Source organism: Hetaerina americana, unplaced genomic scaffold, assembly GCF_022747635.1.
Source record: "Hetaerina americana unplaced genomic scaffold, ioHetAmer1.1.p SCAF_3, whole genome shotgun sequence".
Taxonomy (NCBI): domain Eukaryota; kingdom Metazoa; phylum Arthropoda; class Insecta; order Odonata; family Calopterygidae; genus Hetaerina; species Hetaerina americana.
In genome coordinates, this window is record NW_027286874.1 from 71,565,236 (window position 1) to 71,588,201 (window position 22,966).

At 40.3% G+C, this 22,966-nt stretch overlaps 1 protein-coding gene across 1 annotated transcript in view; it reads left to right on the top strand.

Annotated features, from left to right (window-relative positions):
* Pura (Puratrophin-1-like) overlaps nt 1–21,403 on the top strand; it is a 1,144,475-nt gene extending 1,123,072 nt beyond the window's left edge. The window contains exons 13-26 of the mRNA XM_071587878.1: nt 8,278–8,625; nt 8,981–9,238; nt 10,417–11,342; nt 13,108–13,299; nt 13,906–13,981; nt 14,126–14,299; nt 14,390–14,479; nt 14,953–15,174; nt 15,268–15,411; nt 15,550–15,763; nt 15,974–16,090; nt 16,663–17,058; nt 19,840–20,081; nt 20,521–21,403. Of these exons, the coding sequence (XP_071443979.1) occupies nt 8,278–8,625; nt 8,981–9,238; nt 10,417–11,342; nt 13,108–13,299; nt 13,906–13,981; nt 14,126–14,299; nt 14,390–14,479; nt 14,953–15,174; nt 15,268–15,411; nt 15,550–15,763; nt 15,974–16,090; nt 16,663–17,058; nt 19,840–20,066 (3,384 nt within the window). The 3' untranslated portion in view covers nt 20,067–20,081; nt 20,521–21,403. The remainder of the gene's footprint in view (nt 1–8,277; nt 8,626–8,980; nt 9,239–10,416; nt 11,343–13,107; nt 13,300–13,905; nt 13,982–14,125; nt 14,300–14,389; nt 14,480–14,952; nt 15,175–15,267; nt 15,412–15,549; nt 15,764–15,973; nt 16,091–16,662; nt 17,059–19,839; nt 20,082–20,520) is intronic.
* The last annotated feature ends 1,563 nt before the right edge of the window (nt 21,404–22,966 follow it).

Sequence of the window (22,966 nt, forward strand, 5' to 3'; positions counted from 1 at the left end):
TGGATACTTCGGGCTGAAGTTAGCGTAAAGACATGCTACACTTCAGTGGCCATAAGTATGATCGTCTCATCTAGTCCAAATTCACTCATTATGTCGACCGTCATCCACTGATTAGTCAGGATATTTTTTGGTGTCCGGCGTCCGGCTACCTTCATACTTCTTGGGTGAATTTACGTATGGCTAAGCAGATGTGCAGGTAACCGAACACCGAATAATGACGCCTGGTTTTTCTACTCGGAATAGTTTGGGGGAGTCACAATCGGGGAGGAAGAGGTTCGGGAGAGGTCATTATTTAGCAATGGTTTAACGCCCCGTGACCTGGATGTAGAATACAGCCTTTCATGTGTGTCCCTTTGACTTGATCAGTAATAAGTAAGTGTGGTCAGTAAACTGGTAGAATGGAGGTGTCAAAGGCTTGCTTGACGTCCGTATTGTCATCCACTTTCTAAAAGGGGGGGGTGAAGAATTTTCATTGAACCATTATATGAGTAACAACTCTCTGCTACCCCTCTCTCATCCCACCGGATCAGCCCAAATATTTACTTTAGCCCACCCTCCGAAATCCAAGGGATGACAATGGGATCACGGGAGAAAGGGTTGAATTTCTCAGCTCCGACGATAGAAATGGGCTTTTGTCGCGTGGAACCACTCCCATACACCCGGTGGGAGGGATGCACGACGGTGTGGAGGCTGTTCGGAAGTTTTTCGACGGAGAGTTGGAGGAAGGATTGGAAAGGGAAATATGGAGAGAAGAGGGTCGAATTATCAACCCTACGATTTGATTGAAACAATGTTAAATATCGTAATAATCACATTGCGACGTCAGCGTTGCACAAGAATGAGTAGCTTGTTGCTCTTACAGTACGTTCATCAATTTTAAACAATACTTAGTTATCATTCTTATGAACGATATCGATGCACAATTTTATGATTTCAAATTTGAGATGAAATTACCCGTTCCATATCTCTCATCGCGTCGATGTTTTTCCGAATCGAGGACGATGTGTGAGAAATTATCGAATCGATCGGAGATGCAGAGCCTGAGTTTGCCCGGGAGAAGAGTTCCCTGCTTCCCTGCACGCTGCAGAATTAAGGGGCAGCTTGTAAGGCCCCTGACGGGAAGCGACGGTCTAAGGGGAGGAGATCGGAGGGGACGTGCCCGCCGCGGGGGGGCGGACTGCTGAATGGAACGCCCAGGGGCGAAATTGCCCTCGCCCCCCCTCCTTGCTTCTTCCCCCTCTGGCCGTTCTCTCGCCGCCGCGGCGCATCTGCTCCCTCTTTGGGGGGGGGGTCCCGCCGCGGATTCTCTCTCCTCCCCGTGGTCTACGCCACGTGTCGTGTCCACGAAGGGCGTGCCCGACGGTATACGAGCGGCGGCAGAAGCACGTGGCGATCTCGACTTGGAGACACTGCCTTAAAGTGTGGGAGTCGAACCGTCGAAGTAATTTCGCGAAAGGGTACCAAAATGTGAAGGAACGGCCAAATTTTCCTGCAGCGTCACTTTTCGGGTGAAAAGGCGAGAATTCTCTCGCCGTCAAACTTCCCTCGCAAAGGTTGAACGGAGAAGAGCATTCTACATCCATATAAATACGCCGCGATCCACCAAAATTGTGTGTAGCAGGGGATGCAAGCATCAGGCGGGATAGATAAGGGAGAGGAAAATTTTCTTAAATGTTTAGGAAAAGGAAAACATTCTCTAAAAATCCCCGAAAAGACTTGAAAATCTATATGCGTGCTCATATGATCCAAAGTGCAGAAGCTGATATAACAATAGGAACTGAACGCTGGCTAGGGCAAAGTATCGAAGCTGAGATTTTTCCAAAAGGCTTTAGAATTTATTGAAGAAATAGAAAAAATAGGAGTGGAGGAGGAAATTCCTAGCTGTTAAGAATATTCACGAAAGCTGGACTGAATCCTTCTGTAATAGGAAAATAGAAAGCTGTTGGTGCTCTATAAAAGGTCATAGATCAAGAAGAGTATAAATTTGTGTTTACTTTAGGCCTCTTGATTCCGAATATAAATCTATTTTTGAACTAGGTCGCTAGTTTAAATTTCCATCACAACAACAGGAGAGTTATAATCTGGGGGGATTCTAATCTCCCCCCCCCCATAGACTTGGGTAATAATAATAATAATATTGGCTTTATTCGGGCGGGATTGAGACTGTGGCAGTCCCTTCGTCCATCTAATACGTCGTCAATACATTCAATGAAAATATGATTACATTTGAATGCTAAATAATATTAAAAAGAACTAGATTATCGATTTACAATGAATATGCATGGGTACAAAGAGTGTTGAAAGATATGCAAAATTATAGCAACTATAATTTTAGAGAAGAGGTAAAAACAAGGAGTCATGCGAATCACTGCCTCACGTTTTTACAACACTCGTCAAACCAGTTAGTACTTAAATCTACCAGAGTAAAATATATACTTCAAATTGATTTGAGGACGTCCTAGATATAAATCTGCCTCAGCACTATACTTCACAAGCCGCCGCATGCGCGTATGGCAGGGGTGGAACATTTGTGTCACTGGCAAAATTAGTTTTGTATTGCTATAATCCATGCCAGTTTAATGCGATGTTGGAAATCTGACTCGCAGTGGACGGTGAAAAAGTGTCACTATTGTCAAAGTAAAATTATTTTGAACAAATTAAATAATTTTCAGAGTAAAATTTAGTCCCATCGAAAACATGTTTGGCTACTCTCATTTTACTGAACTGCGGGAGTGGTACTTGACAAGGGGTAAAGAACAACACGAGTGTTCTCAACTTTCTCCCCCATTCCCATTTAGCTTTCTGTTTTACCCAGATTTGTTTTCTGTGTCTCTGGAGTAGTGCAAAAGTAGTTGCACTTAGCAAGCAAGTGAAAGAAACGTATCTTATCTCGCCGTCCTCGATAGTTTTTTTCTTTATCGCACCAGAGCATTGAAAGAATTTCCGACCAAATACATATTAATAGACCGACAGCTTCCGAGCTGTGAATTTAAAACAAGCCTTTCACCAAGGGAATCGTAACTCATCCCCATGCTATTTTCCCAGGCTTCCTCCTATCTCCTCCCCAGATGTGCCCACTTCCTCCAAGCCGCCCTCTACACTCCCCTGCTTTCACTCAATCCTCTGGAATATTATCGTTATTAAATTCTTTCACCCAGTGTCTTTTTTGGATTTGGATCAAATTTAGATGGACGTCGTGTTATTAGCGCCCGATTACTCGGGAAGAACGTAGCCACTGCCATCTGGAGGTGGGCGGGAGGTTTCTCCGCATAGCCCCAGGACGGGGAGGAGGAAATGTGAAAGTCATTTTGGTGAAGTTCTTGCCCGCGAATTCCTCAAATTCCTAAGCAGATTGAAAACTCGGCTTGTTATTTTTTTCCATTCCTTCCTCTCGTCTTGAGAATATATTTTTCGGATACGACTGGTTGTCTCTTAGTTCGTTTTGATTAACGCCCAAACATATCGTTGTTTTCTCGAGAGAGGAATGTTGGAACGATGGAATCATTTTGCCGATTCCACAAAGGGGGCGCGAGCAATGAAAATTCCGAGAGATGTTTCAGGGCGTGGGAGGAATTCATTTTTATCACTGGACCGAAGGGAATACTCATCAAAAGCAAAGAGTTTTTCCCCTTTCTGGACGGAAATATTACTCGAGTTTCTAACCCCACTTTAAAAATGTCTTTGAAAACTCTTCCGTAAGTCTCTTAAGTATGTGCAAGTGATCTTTATAATCTTTACGTGAGGAAATTCTTTGAAGATACCGACATCCGAGCCGGTGCCGGTTTGTCTTGAGCCACGTATATATCTTTTCTCCCCTCTTACTATAAATTCATGAGAAAAATGAATAAACTAACCCTATACTCTAAGCAACGAGCCTCTCTTTGACTTCACGTTTCACCGTAGGGTTTATTTTCTCCAACGCGGAGATTGATTCAGTGGTCAATGGAACTGTAATTTTGACGATATTTTCGATGTGGTATTTATTCTTCACTCACTCGCCGTATCTGAGAATTCACGGCGAGTTTCGCGATTGCTGAAAACACGATCTTATTGTTTACCGTTTTTCCTTCGCCATTCTTCGTCGGAACTTGCAACCGCGCTGGGCGTTATCTGTGGTGCTTGGCCATCGAGATCCGATCGAGCAACCGATGGGAAAACTCGTCGGCGACCGTATCCTTCACGGACTCCTTTTGTCTCCCACCTCGTAGAGGCGCGAGCCACAGTCAAGACACCAGGGGGTGTACAGACGGGAGGGGAGGATCAGACCGCTTCCGTTCGGTGCGCCCCTTGGTCACGCGCGAAATGTTCGGGGCCGCAATCGGGTGCAGGAAGTGACCGATGCCACCTTCCCCGATGCGATCGCTTGCGAGATTCATCGGTCGGGAGATGTGAATCGTTGAGGGTGGCTCTCCGGGAAGAAGTTTATTTTTTCCTCTCCAATTTTTTTTAAACGGTCATTGTGTCGCCGAGGAAGAACGGGTGTGGACGGGGGGCCGTGCCGGCGGGGGTCGAGGGCCTCGTCCCCGCGGCCCCGCCGCTGTCCTCCCCGCTTCGGCGGATGGCATCCGATAATGCCCCACGGACATCGTGGCACTCCCCACTCCACTTTCCCCAAGGCTGAAAGAGGTTCTCCCGCGACTCCGCCGTACACTGCCGACGGACACAAAGTCGCTTTTCACGTTTCAATTGCGTGATTGCCTTTCTCGTTTCGGACTTCCCGGACGATTTGCACTAATTTAAAACGGTAAGCCTCCGGGCGGTGACCCATGCCTGCGGCTTGTTGTGTACTGATGGCTCGTCTCTCTGCGAGACTCCCACGTTCGACGTCACGCGATTGTCGTAGCTGTCGCTGAGGGGATAACGTTCTGAAAAGAGCCTATTGCTCCCTCCTTTTTAATTTTTTACACAATGTATTTAAAATTGTACAGCCTGCATTATTCACTCAACGTGGAAGAGCCGACAAGATTTATTTTAGGACCGAAGATGAAGTATCGATATGCATTTTGTAGCCGCGATGCGATAATTCCTTTGAAAAATCGTATGGAAAAAAAAGAAATCATGAAATGATTTTTATTGGAGACTTAAATGAACTTTGCATTTAAAACACCATAGGCTAATATCCCTTAATGTCTTAATCCTCCCAGGTTTCTTTCCAGTAAAAAAAACTTAAGTTCGCCAGTCCCAGCCATGTGGTCTATCTCCCCTCTCGGCCGCAAGTACGGTCCGGTCCGTCGTAGGCCGTCTTCATAACATAGGACATGTACAGCGAAGTGAACTCTTGGATGTGTTGACTTGCCTCGATTAACCGAAGGCCATTAAAAAATACGCCATGATTGCGGCGAGTTAATTTGTTGGTGGCGGTACCGCTTTACGGCGAGGGATCGGAATAGGATTCGCTGGGATACGCAGGGATGGGTCCAAATCTGATTTCAGGTGGCGGGCCCAGAGAAGGGAAAAAAAGGCAGTGGTTTCCGCTACCCTCGCACGGGCCCAAACCAGGGCACGCGCCGTGGCCATCGAGCACGGACAAAGAGTAGGGTCTCTCCCGGAGGAAAGGTGTTTGTGGAGGTTGGGGTTTGGTGCAGCTGTTTGGGACCGGGTGCCAAACACATGCACACAGGATGGCCCCCGTCTGTCGCCCTCGCCCTTCATCCTTCCCCCAATTCTCATCCCATCCCGAGCCTCGAGTGTCGTGAAATCCCTCAGTCACCGCCCACCATCCTCCTCCCTAGCTCCTGTTTTGTAGTATTTCCGACGTTTTATTACAAATTATTACTATTAAATACTATTCATCTTTCCGCAACATAGGAGATTTTCAATGTATTTGCAAGGAGCTTTCAGGTCATAGAGGAAGAGAGTAAGTTAAAACATCAAATAGAGCTCTACAACTGTTTAATGTAATAAAGTATCTGTAATTATCCTTACGTTATGACAAAAGAGAAAAGGACCCAAAGAGCACACTTGTTGAAGCATAATAGCCTGAATAATAGAAAAAGAAAGTGAGGATAAATGAGTAATACATAATTATTTAGAACATAGTTTAATACAATACAATGAGTAATTTAAAAAAAATTATTTTAGAACATTCTAAGAGAATGAATTTTCGCTCGATAGTTATCCAGGAAAATGGAGTTAGGTATTAAATACCTTCCAGAAATAGGAATTTTCCTGGTAGTCAATTTGATCTCCGCAACCCCCCTTCCTTTCTTAGGTATCTTGTGCGCATTTCCTTCCTATCGCACCATTTAAACAAAGCTATCTTGAGTGATGTTAACTGATGTTGGTTATAATTTTAAAAAATCGTTTTTAGCAATCTTGTGCCGCACTAATATAGGTTGAATCGATTGAAAGAAATCGGAATCGGCTACCGAAAGATTCGGAGGTTCATATCTTGGAATTTTTTCAGCGATGTATTTAATGCCAAATCTTAGGCACTTATGGCGATTAAAACGAAAAACAAATTCTACTGGTTCTGTTTATGATTGGTAAAATTTCCGTCCTTTACCAAAAGTAACATACCATAATTACTACAATTTTGCCCTTTCAGTTAGAGTTAAATTTCAAGGATATTTGAAAGACTCCTTCTCCTGTTACCCCTACATCTGCTGTGATCATGATTCGGCATAAACCTGCACTCTTTGGCTTCGTGCTTGCTTGAGTTTGTAACATGAGTATACTCTGGACACAGTTCCTATTGGTCTGCAGACTCTTCGCCACCGCTGTTGAAGCACCGAGCTTTCCCAGAGTAAGAATCTTGTCACATCTGGACTATTTGACCATCTCAAGGGGATAATCAGCCATTTTGTTTAGCTGCATGAGCCACTTCTTCCAGACAATGGATCGCTTCGAGAGCGATAGTTCGCAAATCTATAGTCGATAGGTCTGTGCCCTCGGCACGTTTGAAAGCTAAGCGTTCGCATCTACTTGGACGGTTAGCACACCTTTCCGCCCCCGTTGAAGTGGGAGGGTAATGCACCTTCGCCAACAACCCCTTCCATTACAACAACCCCTTCCTTTTATTCCTTTTGCGTCCCCACAGTGCTCCCGCAATGGTTTCAACGACCGCTTTTACCCCTTGTCCTTCTTCGACCCCCTACACGTCCCCTCCACTACATCCGTCGTCTCCGACTCCTCCCATTCCACCCCCTCCTTCCCTCTCTCCCTACCACCACCTTCTCGTCTTTCATTCACGTGCCCCGGAGTGCCCACTTTCCTTCGGTCTTTTTTTTTTGGAATGAAACGAGGATAACGAGTAGCATAGCACACCCCTCGCCACCGCACCTGGTCTCTTCTTCTTCCCTCACCCTCCCCCCCCACACCATCCCTCAAATCCCCAGTCCCCCCACTCTCCCTCTCTCGAAAATCTTACGAGAGCACCCCCTCCGTTCAACCAAGGTGGAGCGTTCGGAACGCACACTGGCCGACTCCAGACGCCGTCGGGACGGCCCGCACTGAGGAATGGGGGTCCGGAGAGAGTGGCGTTCTCTCTGCCGTGCATGTCGATTGGTCTGCGAGGCCGTGGCAAAAGTTCTGATCGAGCTGGTAATTGTCGAGTTTCAGTCGTCGCTTATTGACTCGCCCCTTGTTCTCTAACCCCCCCTTCAGTCACCACTTGGGGGGGGGTCATGTTGGGAGTGGTCCCCCGGAAGTTAGCACTTCGCCTAGTATCCGTCTGTAAACATTTCTCCCGTTTGGATGGGTGCTTGTGATTCGTTTTGTGCACCCCGAATATTACGGCTCACCGATATCTTTTTTTTTTGTGTAATATATTTTAAACAACTTCCGCTCGTGAATGTCTTGACGTCAAACTTATACCGCCTTCATCCGCTTCACTATTCAAGGTCTGTTTCCGTAATGGGACCGATCGAAACAAACTTGTGCTTCCCGCTTTAGAGCAGTGACCTTTAAAAGATAGATTTGAACCCCTTCCGAGGATGTCTCGTTGTAATTTAGGCGCCTCGTGATTAATTGCCGTGATATTTGAAGTGCGAATTTTAAAAGTCGGATCATTTTCCCTCCTCCCTTTTCCAGCCCTTGTGTATGCGTTTTTCCGGTCGACTAATTGCTCCGGGGACGGTCGTTATTGATCTTGGTTGTTAACCGCGCCTACAGTCCTCCCGCCTGACTTCACGCCCGACGTGTGCGAGCTCTTTTAGCTTGACGACGTGTAAATTTTAATGGATTTTTTTATACATATATATATTCGATCGAGTGATTCTTAATTTCTCCTCGCTAATTGTTCGTGTTTTTTTTCTCTCTCTCTCCTTCGTCCTCTAGCGCCATCTCGACAAGGGAAGCGACCTTCTGGAGGAGGCGACCGGCGGGGAGCGTGTCTGCGACTCTGGTGCCGCCGACGACAGTGGTGTGGTCGAAGGCAGCGACGGGTGGAATGGGAGCCGGGTGTTGGCTCAGTCGGGCGAGGGCGCGGAGAGGCAGGCGACCGCCGAGTCTTCCGCTCCGGGCTCCAAGTCGAACCCACCGGAAGGAGAGGGCGGTGGCGGGGGCGGAGGCCTCAGGGACCTGGCCCGTTCCCTCAAGCAACACCTGCGGGGCTTCAGCGAGCGGCTGGAAGACACGAGGGAAAGATTGGAGGATACCTCGAGGTGCTTCCATCTGCTAGACAAGGTTTGTTCGACTTCCCTCTTTGGCCTCTGCTCTCTTCCCCCATCGTTTACTAACCGCACGCTAGCGGGGTGGAAAATTGCGACCTTAACTTTTTTCACTTTGAGATGGGTTTATCGAGTCTTATAAAATCCAACTTGCTATTTATTTATAAATTTCAGAGGAAAAAAAAGCCCTGGTGTATTTAAAAGTGCGGTGGAAAATATTACTGTGATTAATTCCTACCGTTATTTTAATTCCCAAATCTTTTTGTGGAGTTGTTTGCAACCTCTTACTATTTTTGTTTCGTATTGTTATAGAAAGTGTGATGCCTTCATTAAATAGCAAATAAGTACAACATATTTTGATGCTGTTTCAGGCAACCGAATGGTCTTCAGAAGCGATGAAGTATATCTCCCGATCCAACAAAGTACCTGGGATGATGGACGCTCATTCAAATGCTAACGAAGTTATAGGGAGCGGCAACGATGAGCGCAGCATGGACCAACAATTGCTGCAAACCAGGCAGCTCCGCAGATACTTGGCAACCCATCCACTTATCACAGACCACCACTTCGCCGAGATGCTTGCTCTTGCCCAAAAGCTCGGAAACGATAAACTATTGGAGCAATGCAAGGTAATTTATTGAATATCCCCCTGGGACGAGCGGCTTATGACCCTAGGATGGAAATCCCAACCTATCACTAGCTTTTGAGTTTTTTGTACTGATGTTTCAATGCGTGGTGTCGCTGCTCGAAATGGTGAGAAATATGGCTTTATTTGTACAATAGTTAACCAAACTTCACCTTTATTTTTGACTATTCATCAAAACACGTAACTCGGCCACACTTCCTCTTACACTCGAGATTTCATTCAATGTTAATCTGTTCGCCATTTTACTATGTCTAATTTAATTTTTAAAATATCGTTGATCACAATAAAAATAAATAATTACAAAATATGTGTGGTAAAAAATGCAAGTGTATAAAATGGTTTTAATGATTTAAGTATGCATGATGGTTTAATATTCATGATGTGTATATTCGAGATTAAACTCTTTAATAATGTAATTATAATTGTTTGAGTCTTTAGTTTAGAAGGAAAAAGAATACATTTTTTTCAATGTAGGCAGAGAAATCTACATTTAGATGGTGGATTTAGAAGTGATATTTCTGTACTTTTTTTGGTTCATTGGTGCTTCACATCGAACTTCTGTAACCTAGTAAAGGCTGGAAATAAAATTGAAATATTTTTTGCAACCCATAAATTTTACGTGCTGTCTTATCTAATAGTCGAGCTGGTTATCTAAAAATTTCGCGAAAGTTAAATTTCATAATGCCACTTCTCAAATTCCATGGTACCTTATTTCTAGACGAATTGTACGCATGAAGGGAATCCACAATTTCACATTTAAAGATCCTATTGATACAGAATTATAAATCAATATATACATGACAATAATGATGGGACATTTTTACGAGCATGGTTTTTTTCCGCTGGACCATAATGGGAACAAATACAGGGAAGAAGACTCACTATAATCTAGTTATTAACGTATTTTCCTGGCATGAATATACGGTTAGCAACAAAAATAATACTTACTTGACATAGCCGGAGCTATTAAAATGGTCTAATATCCTCCGATGTGATTTGATGCCGTGGTGATGTAGGAACGCGGGCTTACCTATTTTTCCTATCAAATAGGTGACGATAATTTTTTTGCGAATTATCACGTCCGTCAGGTTAGACACGCGGTTGAACGCGCACAGAAATCCGTTTACTGAAAGAATTATCCCTCTCCCTCTAAAAAAACAGGCTGCCCACGCGCGCTGCCTGGAGACGGTGGCCCTCATTAGAGCCCAGCAGCCCAGGATGTGGAACCAGAGCCAAGCAACCTCTGAGCCGACGAGTCCTACGGAGGCGGTGTTGGAGAAGGGCTGCTCCGCGTGCGCGTCCTTCTCGTCGGCGTCTTCCTCGTCCTCTTCGCCCTCATCGTCCACGTGCTCCTACCCCTCTTACCCCGGCGGCAACGTCCAAGACAATGGTAGTGGTGGGGTGGGCGCCGGCGGTTACCGATCCAAACAGTGCCTGAACCGATCCTGGATTAACTCCTCCAAGGGAGTGGGCGGCGGGGCGAGCAACGCTAACGGCCCGACCCGAAGGAGGCGCTCGGTCGGCGCCTTCCCCTGCTCGGAGGGGAGCGCGGCGGCGGCCCCAGACCACCACCACCACCACGAGTGCGGGGACCACGCGGCCCGCAGTTCCTGTCCCGGCGGGCCGTTCCCTGATGACTGCCTCCTGGGCAACATCAAGGAGGTCCGCGAGAGCTCCGAGGAGTTGTTGGAGGAGGACGATGGCGTGATGGCCGCAGAGAGTTCTGCCTCCGGGGACGGCAAGTGTCAAAGACAGCAGCAGTTGCTCCTCCGGAGGTCGTGCACGTGGCCGTACCCCGGAGAGGGGCAGCCGAGTGACGGGTCGGTGAGGGGTGTCGGCAATAGTGTGGGCGGTGCCGGTAGTGGTGGTGTTGGTGGTAGTGGCGGTGGTAGCAGCAGTGAAGGAGGGGCGGGCGATGACGGTGGGGATGGTTACGGCAATGAGCTGTTGAGTGATTCGTTCGTCCGCGGGAATGGGTGCAATAGGTGTCGTGCCCGAATGGGCGTTGAGGACCAGAGGTGTGGATTTTCCACAGATCACTCAGGAGAAGACAATACGACTGAGGGGAGCGATGGGTGCTTAAAGAGGTGAGTTTATTTCGCTGCTGTTAACATGTAAAATGTGGTCGGTTGGATCTCACTTAAAGGAATTTATTTGTCTCTTTAAGTATTTCTGGAAAGCAGAAAGTTTATGTTAGGAGTAACAGTGTATTTCACAGAATTGTCATGGCCGACATTTTATTTAACTTATCGCTCTACTTGAAAACATAATAAACAGCACCTTTGGGGATGCACCAATACTAGCATAGGAAGGGGAAGCATGGAGGTGGTTCACCTGATATAGTTCTTTTTTGGTGGGGTAATGCCAACCAATCTTTGATTTAATTACTGTGGTGGTAAGTCTGTTGCAGCACAACAGACATACCAACACAGAAATTAACTCAAAGGTTGGTTGGCATTACCCCACCAAAAAAAACAGGCTAAATTACTCCAAATTAGGTAAAAATGAATATTTTGGGGTAGTTTAACTCTATTTCACCGCCTTGCCTGCTCTTCTGAAGGACCAAGGCATAAGGGTGTGAAACTCGACATGAACATTTTCACATGCTGCTTCTATTTCCATGATGGTTTATTCCCATTCAGTTGTGTTCATGTTAGTGTCTTAAATCTATCTTTCTCTTTCAAGGGTATTTCACTATACTTCTCGTGTATTAATATTTTGCCATTTTTCTACTTTATTTTTTAATGTAGTTCTTTGCATTGACTGTTATCCTCTCATTTTTGACTTCATTCAGCTCTCCAGAGTTGTGCGTTAAGGGTGTTTTTGTTTCTTTGAATTCATGTTTTACCCACCTACACCTATTGTATAGAGCTCTCATTGACCACTAGGTAGTTGTTAATATTTGTATCTGTGCCAGTAGAGCTCTTAACATTGCACTTGATTCATGCACAATATCCGAGTAGGATGCCATCAATTTGGAATCTGGCCCTTTCTCTCAGAGCATCTCTTCCATTTGCTTCTGTTTTGGTACTTTAGCAACTTTTTTCTTTGATACTTTATTTCTCTAGCCTGAGCTGCAAATTGAATTTCATTTTCATTATCTGCAACCTCTGCATTATAGGTTAACGTCTGGAATTGGGTTTTTCTTCCTTTTTTCTGATGAGGTTTTCCTACAGTTGTTGCTTTTTCTTATCATTTAAATGAACTTTGAGCTTGATTTTTAGGGTCATAACTGTCTCATAAAGGTTAACTGTAGTTTCTCATCCAAATATGTTGTTTGCTGGACATGATTTCATGATGTCGTGTGAATAACCTCTAGATTATTGTTCATTCACATACTTTTAATTGTAAACAAGATATATTTGTATTTAAAGACATAAATTAGCTATTATTTCCTGCTGTATACATATTCCAAATTTCAATGATTTTTTTTCATGCAATAAACCATCAGGTTCCCAGATTGTTTTTTAAAAAATTTTTTTTAAACTTTAAATTACACCAATGGGAGGAAAGATTAACATTTTAAATTTATATTTTAATGAGTCATTTTTAAAGTCTAAAAAATCATGAATTCAATAAATTACTCCAAACTGCTAATTTATTGATGATATTTTGTGCTTTCTATCATGAATATCAGAAGTTTAAAAAAAGTAGATCCATGTTTGTCTCATCCATTGTTTTGTTTTCTCTCAATAAATTTATTGATACGATAATTCTTCACTGATGATGTGTTAGCATTAGAAGTAGTTAACATTTTTTGCTTAAGTCTGGGTGGTTTTACCAAGGTGAGCTAATTATATCACATTGGAAAAATTAATTGTATTTTACATTTATTATTCTGATGTTTTTCAGTGGAGACTGCCTATATGATCAAGAAGGAAATAATGTGTGCAGCAGAATGAGTAGTCAAGGGTCAGGAAGTGTAAAATCACCTGTTCCTGTTAACAGCCACCTGCACTGCCATAATAATAATATTGGACTGCAACACTCAATGTCACTGCCTTTGAATGGTGACCTTGGGAACAAAGAATTAAAAATGCAGAAGTAAGAAAAATAGTTACATACATTCCACTAACCTTTGGTATTAATATGTTACCTTTAGATTCCCTCTGGCCCCTTCTGTGACCCGTACTTGGTAATACCTACAATTTGAATGCCCACGTAATTCATATACAAATAAAGTTTTTACAAGGAGAGTTATGTTCTTCTCAATACTGAAAGATTTACTAGAAAGAATTATGTTCTTGAACATAATTCTTTCTAGTAAATGTAGTCTGTTCTTGTCCCTCCCTGCCATTATCACCTATTAGATTCTGTTCTATTAAATGCACCATAACATTATTCATCACCTGCCTGAGTAGATCTGGTTACGAAAAGCCACTGGTTTTCAACAATTCATAGTTTTTAATAACAAGCCAAGTTAACATGTTCCAGCTGTGTTTATATGCTTAGTCTAGGAATTGAATCTCTATTCAGTTTGACAGTTCTTCCCAAATATTAGTAACTAATTAGATAAGAATGTATGTATCTGCAAGTGTTTCAAATTAATATATTTAGTTTTTCCTATAAAATATAAAGTTATACACACAGATGAATATTTGAATATGAATGAGGATGTTTGTTTGATTTAGTCATCATTTATACTTTCAGGACCCTACTTCTCATTATGAGGGAGATGATCCAGACTGAAAGAGATTATGTGAGATCTCTTGAATATGTAATTGAGGTAAGTAATGTTAATTGAAATTCAGGCAATATGGTTGATGCACCTGACTATATGGAACATGCCAATGACTGACATGAATTTCTCAGTGATGTAAAAATATGGATCTTTGTAGGAGATAGCTAATTGGTATAATTTTTTTTTCAGAATTATATACCAGAACTTCTCAGAGAAGATATACCACAGGCTCTTAGGGGACAACGAAATGTAATATTTGGGAACATTGAGAAAATTTATGAATTCCACAGTCAGTATTTTCTTCAGGAGCTGGAACAATGTGAAACACGCCCATTACTAGTCGGGCAGTACTTTTTGAAATATGTAAGTATCCTTTTAATGATGTATCATTTACATGATATAAATGAAATGAGGGTGTCCTCAAATTAATGGAAATATTACTTTTACTTTTAGGAGAAGAAATTTTACCTTTATGCTCTTTACAACAAAAATAAGCCGAAGTCCGACTCCTTGATGTCTGAGTATGGAACAACATTCTTCAAGGTGAGACACTTGTTTATTTTGAGATACTGATTGCCTCTTGAATTACTCAGTTTGAAAATCATTTTATACATTAAATAATGGATGCTTGGCTCAGTAATAAATGACAATATATGCATTATTGCTCAAACTAATTATTTATTTTACATTAGTTTCAACAAATTTGCAGTCATATTATCCTTCATTGAGCTTCACAAATTTACCATTACAATGCCTAATGAAGGTACTTCTTGGCAGTCATGACGTAATCAGAATCAATATTATTCAAGGAATTGATGATCATTTTAATATGGATACATAACCCCCCTACCCTGATGTGTGAATTTCACATGCCGTCAGGCTTAGAACTGGGTGAACTCTACCATCACCTACCAAACCGACCTTCGGGTTGATTACTGTGTTTATGGTTTTTTATATAATGTATTAAAATATCTTATTTTGAAGACAAAAAAGTCATTGGAAATTTCCAATTTTAGGCCAAGCAATTGGAGTTGGGGGACAAGATGGATTTGGCTAGTTACCTCTTGAAACCTGTTCAACGTATGGGAAAGTATGCACTCTTGCTACAACAACTGATGAAAGCACACCCTGAGAAGGAGTCTGACATTGCAGATATTCAGGCTGCTGAGCAAATGGTCAGGTTCCAGCTCCGACATGGCAATGATCTCTTGGCAATGGACTCGCTTAGAGATTGTGATGTGAGTTCCTTTGTGATTTGTCTGAGAAGTCTTGTATCATATCGACTTTCATCAAGGGAGATGTTGATGTTTTATATTCTGTACTTTTCACAGGTGAATGTGAAAGAGCAAGGGAGACTGCTGAGGCAGAATGAATTTCTGGTGTGGCAAGGAAAAGGAAAGAAGTGCCTTCGTCATGTATTTTTATTTGAAGACCTAATTTTATTTAGCAAAGCTCGAAGATTCCCAGACAGAAAGGTGCACATACTACTTTGATTCTCCTTGTGATATTTTGTGCAATTCTCTCTCTCATACTCATGTAATAAGTGAATATTTTTCCTGCTCAGTTATTTATGTATGTACACTAACTGGAAATGAATTCCCTTTTTTCAACAGAATTTGGATATTTATATCTACAAAAATAGCATAAAAATGACTGACATTGGTTTGACAGCAAAAATTGGAGATAGTCCCACTAAGTTTGAAATATGGTTTAGGAAAAGGAAACCGAATGATACCTTTACTCTCCAGTCCATGTCTGAAGAAATTAAAAAATTATGGACTGAGGAGATCTCAAACTTGTTATGGAAACAGGCACTAAGAAACAGAGGTAAGATTTTCACCTATAAATATTGAAGTTGATCATTTTCACATTCCATTAACATGCCCATGCACTTGATTAATTTTGAGACTTGAAAGAGTGCCTTGAGGTTCATCTTCAAATACAATTTGAAATCCATACCAGCTTTACTGATCCCTAGCATCTGTGAATTTCAATATTAAATGCCTTGAATATAAATCAAACAATTCTATTTCACAGAGATGCGCCTGGCAGAAATGTCTTCCATGGGCATAGGAAACAAGCCTTGCTTGGACATCAGACCCAGTGCAGATCAAATCAATGATAGGTCCATCAGTATCGCCCAACTCAGTAAGAGTAAGTATATGTATAAACATTTTTCCACTGAATGCACAACTCATTACTATGACAAGAATAAAGGAAATATCAAAGAGCCCAAAAAAACAATATTAATATATATTCACAATTTTGAGTTAGCTATTGGAATGCTTCATAGCATTTGCATGCAGTGTTTTCATTGCATTCATTTCTGTCGGATTGAAATTTTTCTTGCATTGGAATGTCTTCTAAAGGGATAGAACATATTTGCAAATTTACATAACTAGGGATTCATTGCAGGCATATTTGGATGCACTACATTATTTTCCGATGAATCCAGCACATGGTGGCAAATCCTGTAAATTATTTCTTTTTCAATTTAAATTTTCTAATTCTTGAAAATGATGCAAAGCAAATCTACTCGATTTAATTGCAAAAGTTTCCCAATAACTCATCATCAAGTAGAAATATGCAAAATAGCTCTGTTCATTGTAAAGTCCTTTCATCTTGTCTCACTGGATACAGTTCCACTCCTTGCTTTCTTAGTTTGTTAACTAGAGCATCCAATGTGAAAGAGCCAAACTGACCATTTTTCTTCCACCTTCCCTTAGCTCCTCGCTTCAGGAACTCCATAGCAATCTCGCCAGGAGAGGGCTCAGTGAGTGGAGGCTCTGGAAACAGCAGCCGCCGTCCCCACTCCATCATCTCCATGAGCAGCTCCTTGTCATCTGGTGGTGGGAGCAGTGGGGGGAGCAGTAGCGGAGGGGGCGGAGCAGGGGGCAGCAGCAGTGGTGGTGGGGGCGGGCGAGGGAGGCACTCTCCATTCACCTTCGGGGCATTGAACCTTGGTTTTGATGCCGTTGATGATGGAGATGATGAGGAGGATGGAGATGATGGGAGGGGTACTGGGGAGGGAGGCTGTGGAATTGGAAGCAGAGGCAGTCCCAGAACCCGCCTCTACCTTCGCCACCACAGATCAGTCACCTTGCAGAGTCAGTGCTCTATGGGTAATGATGCATTTTTTTTTACTGATTATATAATACACTCCTTAGATAATATGAGGAATGGATGAATGGAGGAATGGAGATTGTAACTGTGTTCACTAAAACAGGCAGCATTAAACAAGGAAAAGAACTTTTTACCAGCAATAATAACATTGTGAATGTTTAGTGGCAAACTAGTTCAGCAGATTATAAGTTCTTCCAATCCATTTTCAGCATGGATGTTATGTATTCATATAATTGGCTTACCTGACAGAGTTAATAGTATGTAGGATCTAAATTTTTCACGGTAGCTAAAGGCTATTATTATCTATGAGTATGTATTATTTTGATGTGGAAGTTCCATACATAATTTTAAACATGTAAGAAGATATTTATGTTCAACCAGATAGCAGGTCAATCTAAAGTATAGAGGAAAAATTGATACTCATGAGTTGGAAGGCTGGAGGTTGCTAATAGGTAATAGCACGTAGATGGAGTAATGGTGAAGTCAATTTCAAGGGTGTATGGTGAAAGTAGTCATTGACTATGTCATTGTTTATGTAGGGATTTAAAGGATGTTGTTGGGGGAAATAAAAGAGCATGGAGTGTTAATGGTATATATAAGTTTTAATTGTCAAGCATCCCATTTGAATGAACACTTGTAAAAACCCCCACCGTGCCTTTCTCCAGCCTCCTTGACTATGTTTTTGGTTGTGTCCTAATAGAGCAACCTGGTTAAAGAAAGTAATAAAATTATGGGTTTGACGATGCTGGTATTTACAAACATCGCATTTATCAGTAGGTTGCTATGTTTCCTTTCGTATATTGCGGATCATAATTTACCTCCTTCCCTGTAAGATCTGGAATTAACATTGAAATTCTTGTCTTATTTTTCCTAATAATAATAATGGGGTAGGTGATGTTTTTACCCTTAACAAAATAAGATGCATAGTATTCCTTGTCCTAAAAAATTAAATAAAAACCGGTGTCTGCCATTTAGAATATGAAGTCTAAAAATTTGAAGCAATGTATGATGTCTATAGTGTATTTCTCAAAACATAGTTCATACAAATCAAAAGAAAATAGTCTATGTTACAAATAATGTTGGTAGGCACTTGAAAGCAACATGTAGCTACTGTTAAATGCAAAGTGAGTAGGAAATTTAATTGCTAATTTTAGTTTAAATTGTCAAGTTGTATATCAAAAAACTTTATAAATGATATTGAATAGGTCTTTTAAAAAAATATTTAAAAAATAAATATGATACGATTGATAGACATTTTTTCCATGTAAAGGATGTTAGGTACCTCTCTGTAAATACAACCGTCAGTTACTTTTTATTACTTCACTTAGACAATCTTTAAATATTTTTTGGTGATCCATCATTTAAAGCAGTTTGTGGATGAACACAAGACTCAAGACACCAAAATTTCTCAGCCTCAATTAACAAGACAAAACATACTCCCCACACTACAATAAACTGTTCTTCAATTTCACATAAATATTTCCCTTCATTCCATCCAACATGCCTATCCTTTTTATTCCTTAGCTTGCTTGCCTAAAACCCTCCCCTCTATTACAGTCTTCAGCAAAATTCTATCACCAATCAAAATGCTCTACATCCATCTTTCCTCCCTCCTTTGGATTATTCCTGACAATCTCCAATCCTAGTACTTCTTAGTACTAGCCTAGTACTAAGTACCTAGTACCTAGTACAAGCCTAGTACTTCTTTCTTAGGTTTTCTATTATCCATTATATCTTTCCTATTCTTCTCCTCACCCACATCTCAAAAGCCTCCAATCTGCACCTACCATCTTGGTTTGATGACCCAAGTTTCTAAGGATAACAAAATCATGCTTCTTGCTTCAATGCTAGTCTTTTTTTAATCTCTTTACTTAATGTCCCTGTCATCAATTCCTCCTTCCAGTGAAATATTTTTTACCTAATTTATATTCTTACTACCTTGATCATCTTAGATATGTAAACTGTTCCACTTCCTGTAATTTTTCCCTTTTATTTAATCTTATGTTTCCTCCTTGAAAACATCATAGCATTTTTTAAATTTGCTTTGATTATCATGCCATATCAATTGCTTTGATTTTTAATGTGGGCAGCAATTGCTGTTAGCCTCTTGGCAGACTGGCTAACTAAAGCTTAGTCACCTGTGAGCCCAACTGATATTATGAATTCCCAACTCACTGTCACTCCTCTCTCCTGTTCCTCCCATGCCATTTTCACCATTTCCTCTGTATTTAATTTGAAGAGCATGTGTGATAATGGAAATCCCTTTCTTGCTCCTCTTGCTTACTGCCCATCTGGACCCTTCATTTACCCCATGCATTTGAGGTGTACTTTGACACATGTACAGGTTACAGATAAGTTGCCTATCCCTTAATCTGCTCCCATCTTCTATGGTACATTTATTAAATACCCAATTTATTCCATCAAATGCCTCCTTGAAATTTACCTTGCAGACAAGTACATTATAATAGCTAACTATGTTACTTGTATTTTATATAATACATGATGTTATCCAATGGGGTCCTATAGTTGTTCTTAGAGTATAAGGATGTTGAATTTTTTCCTAGACATGCTATTTCAGCAATGTAAATAGTTTGTGAACATGTTGAGGGCTTGTCCTAATGAATACCTCACTGTATGGATACTTACAGAAAAGTCTCAAGAGTATTAAACTATTATACATAGAATTTTATTGTGTGTGCTTATATTGGAAATTATTAATTTCTGCTTTGTTTTAGTTGTCTAGCAACTATTCACTAACACAAATGTTGTTGGTTTTTCAGAAAGTGGAATTATTGCTGATATCTCCCTTGGTATGGAAGATACTGAAGGAACCAATATGGAAAGATCAAACAGTTCTGTAACATCAATGTCACTAGATTCTTCAATATCTCCATCATCACCAATGGCCCCACCAATTGAAGGACAGATAGGTGGAGGAGAGGCAAATGTAAATGGGAAGGATGCCAAGGATGAAGAAAATAATGAGACTATCTCTGTCAAACTCTGAAGTGATAACACTTATGTAAGTTCATTTATATCTGTCAACCAGATACTACTTACTCACTGAGCTCAGGATATTAAATGGGTGCAATTGTATGTGTGCAACCTAAGAAATTAATTTCACTTCATAAAATTTAATATGCATTCACTTAAGTTATTCAATTATTCATTATTTATTTTATTCATTGTCTATTTAGCTTATGAGTTGATCTTTGTGTACAGAATGGATTAATGGATGAAATAATGTGGCAGTGAAACCTTGGCTGTGAATTTTAAAAGTGTCAATGACAGCAGGCTGTACTCTGCTACTGTTGTCATCCCAATTGTCAAATTCTCATTGATAGTCACCTAGTTGACCAAACTATCAGTATATAGTTCTTAAAAATCAATATTGGTTGTAGGATTGACACCTCGCAAACCTTAAATATTGAATTCTAAAAATTAATTTTTGACTTTTTCAGATTCATCTAAAATACCTTCACTTGGGTATTCTTCCGATGCATGTATGTGAAACTTCAATTTCTACATCGCTGATGGAGTCAAAATGAATTACAAGACTTTTGTCCCCACCATTTGTTATTGGAATGGTGAATTCATTGAAGAAAATGACCATGGATCGCTGAACTACTTATTCATGCCTTATTGGAATGGTTAGCTCCTTTGTGTATATTTGAAGGCAGTCGCATTTGCGCTAAGAATATTTCCTGCATCTTCAGCTCCTGGATTAATTCTGTTTTTATAGTTGAGTTTTTGATGTGACTCAGACTTTGCAAGCCATTCCAGTAGTTTGTGTGTGAAAATATAGTGTACATAGCAATACCTAAGTGTATTTAAATATTGTATTTATTGCCAATTCATGATTAGTTCTTACTCATGTATACATTCTGTAAAATTACCTTTCTTAAATAATTTAACCGATCTTTATATGCATTATTAGTTACTTTATTAGCCACCCAGCTTTTTTAGTAGTTAATAATTAAATTTCAATTCAATCTTAAACAATGTTACAGTTTCCCTTCATATTGTTATATACAATTACCTACTGCTATCAGCCATTATTATTTTGAATAATCATGAATATGGAGGTAATGTTGCATAGCTACTGTGACCTGCTATATATATCTAATAAACAGTGTGAGCTTATCAGTTGCAATGTGTAAAATAAAATATTGTCACAAATTATTTTCCAGCATAATAAGCTCTTGAACTACTTATGTTTACCATTCAAATAATGTTGTCTAATGACTTATATATATTTAAATAAAATCTCAAGTGTTGCAAATTAAAATTAAAAATGGTATGTACCAATTTTTGTCACTGAGACAAAATTGTTTTTTAAAATAAACATGTATTTTCATTGATACATAATTTGGAAATTTAATTCACTCCCATTCCTCAGAAAATTTAGTAAATGGTAATGTTAGAACTTGAGAGGCCAGCAGAACCTTTACTGATTTTTTATGTCACAAATCTTTCTTTCCTGCAAGAAATTTTATGCTCTGAATAATCAAAATAAAGTCATGGGCCATGTCCATTTAATAAGCAATGAGAGAATGAAGAATGGCAATGAACAGGGAATCTTTGAGAACTTACTTACCATGGAAACATGTATTATACGCCCCATGATTATAGGCATTGCACAACTTTGATGTATAATTTTTGCCATAAATGGGCTAATCTGTTGCATTTTTCTAAAATTTTCAAAGTATCCAAGAATATCTGTTTGCATTTTTGTGCCTAAATGTAATGCAAAGAATGTTACAGCTTTACGGGTCATCCAAATAGGAACTTAATAAAATAATTTTTGCACTTACTCCTGGCAAATTTTTGCAAGTAATATAGTAAATGTAATCATTATAAATTTTAAACCGGTTATCTCATACTTTAAGTTTCACAAATATTAGTCCCATAATACTTGATGCAATAGTTTTTACATGAGTAAATGAAATCATTTGTTAGAGGGCCTACTTTTCCCTGGAAAGCAGAAATCTGCAATGCTGCTCTTATAGTTTTGTCACAAAATCAAAAGATACAAACTTAAAAACTATTGAAAATCCATAACTCAACCAAAGTTTCAACCTGCTACAAATATCTACAATAAGTGTCTTAAAGAAAAATAGATATTTTCAAATTTAGTCTTTGCCCAAATTTCATTCTGGAAGCTAAAACTGGATTATTGTAAACTAAAAATAGTTTCAACAAGCTCTTACCATGACCTAACCAAATAAATTTGTCATTTTTCTTACACGCAAAATTTTGACTTTTAATAATGAAATATTGCCATATAAGGACTTGAATATTTTCATATTGGAAGTTATTCATTTATTTATTATTATTATTGGAAACTTTAAAAATTGCAAGCCCTGATTTTTTGCAGCTGCCCCTAAGCCACATAGGCTCTGTCAGCAATCCTGTACCTGACCCTGGTTTATTGTGGGTCTTCGTGATATTCCTACTCTTAAGTAACACTAATTATATTATTGTAATTACCAATAATTAATAATACCAATTACTTATATTATAATTGGGGTGATAAAAGCAATCCAAAAGATTACCGCTCCAACTCATTCCTGTGATTGTCAGTCATCAAAATCATCTCCTGTAAAGTACACAGAGCAAGCTTTTGCATATGTCTTAAAACGAATACTGTGCACTCATGAAGATAGGCTGTGAACTCTCTCATTGTTTGACCTCTCTTCAGAATTTGATTGATTAGATTGACCACCAAATCCTCATTCAAAAACTGCAGTATTATGGCATCCAGGGCTATGACTTTGGAGGACCAAGTGAAAGAATTTTGGAAGAAAAGAGGTCCCACTTCTCCAATCTTCATTCAAAATATATTAATGTGACGAATGCCAATTGACTGGGAGTGGATTGGCCCCGGACACCCATTTTTGTGGAATC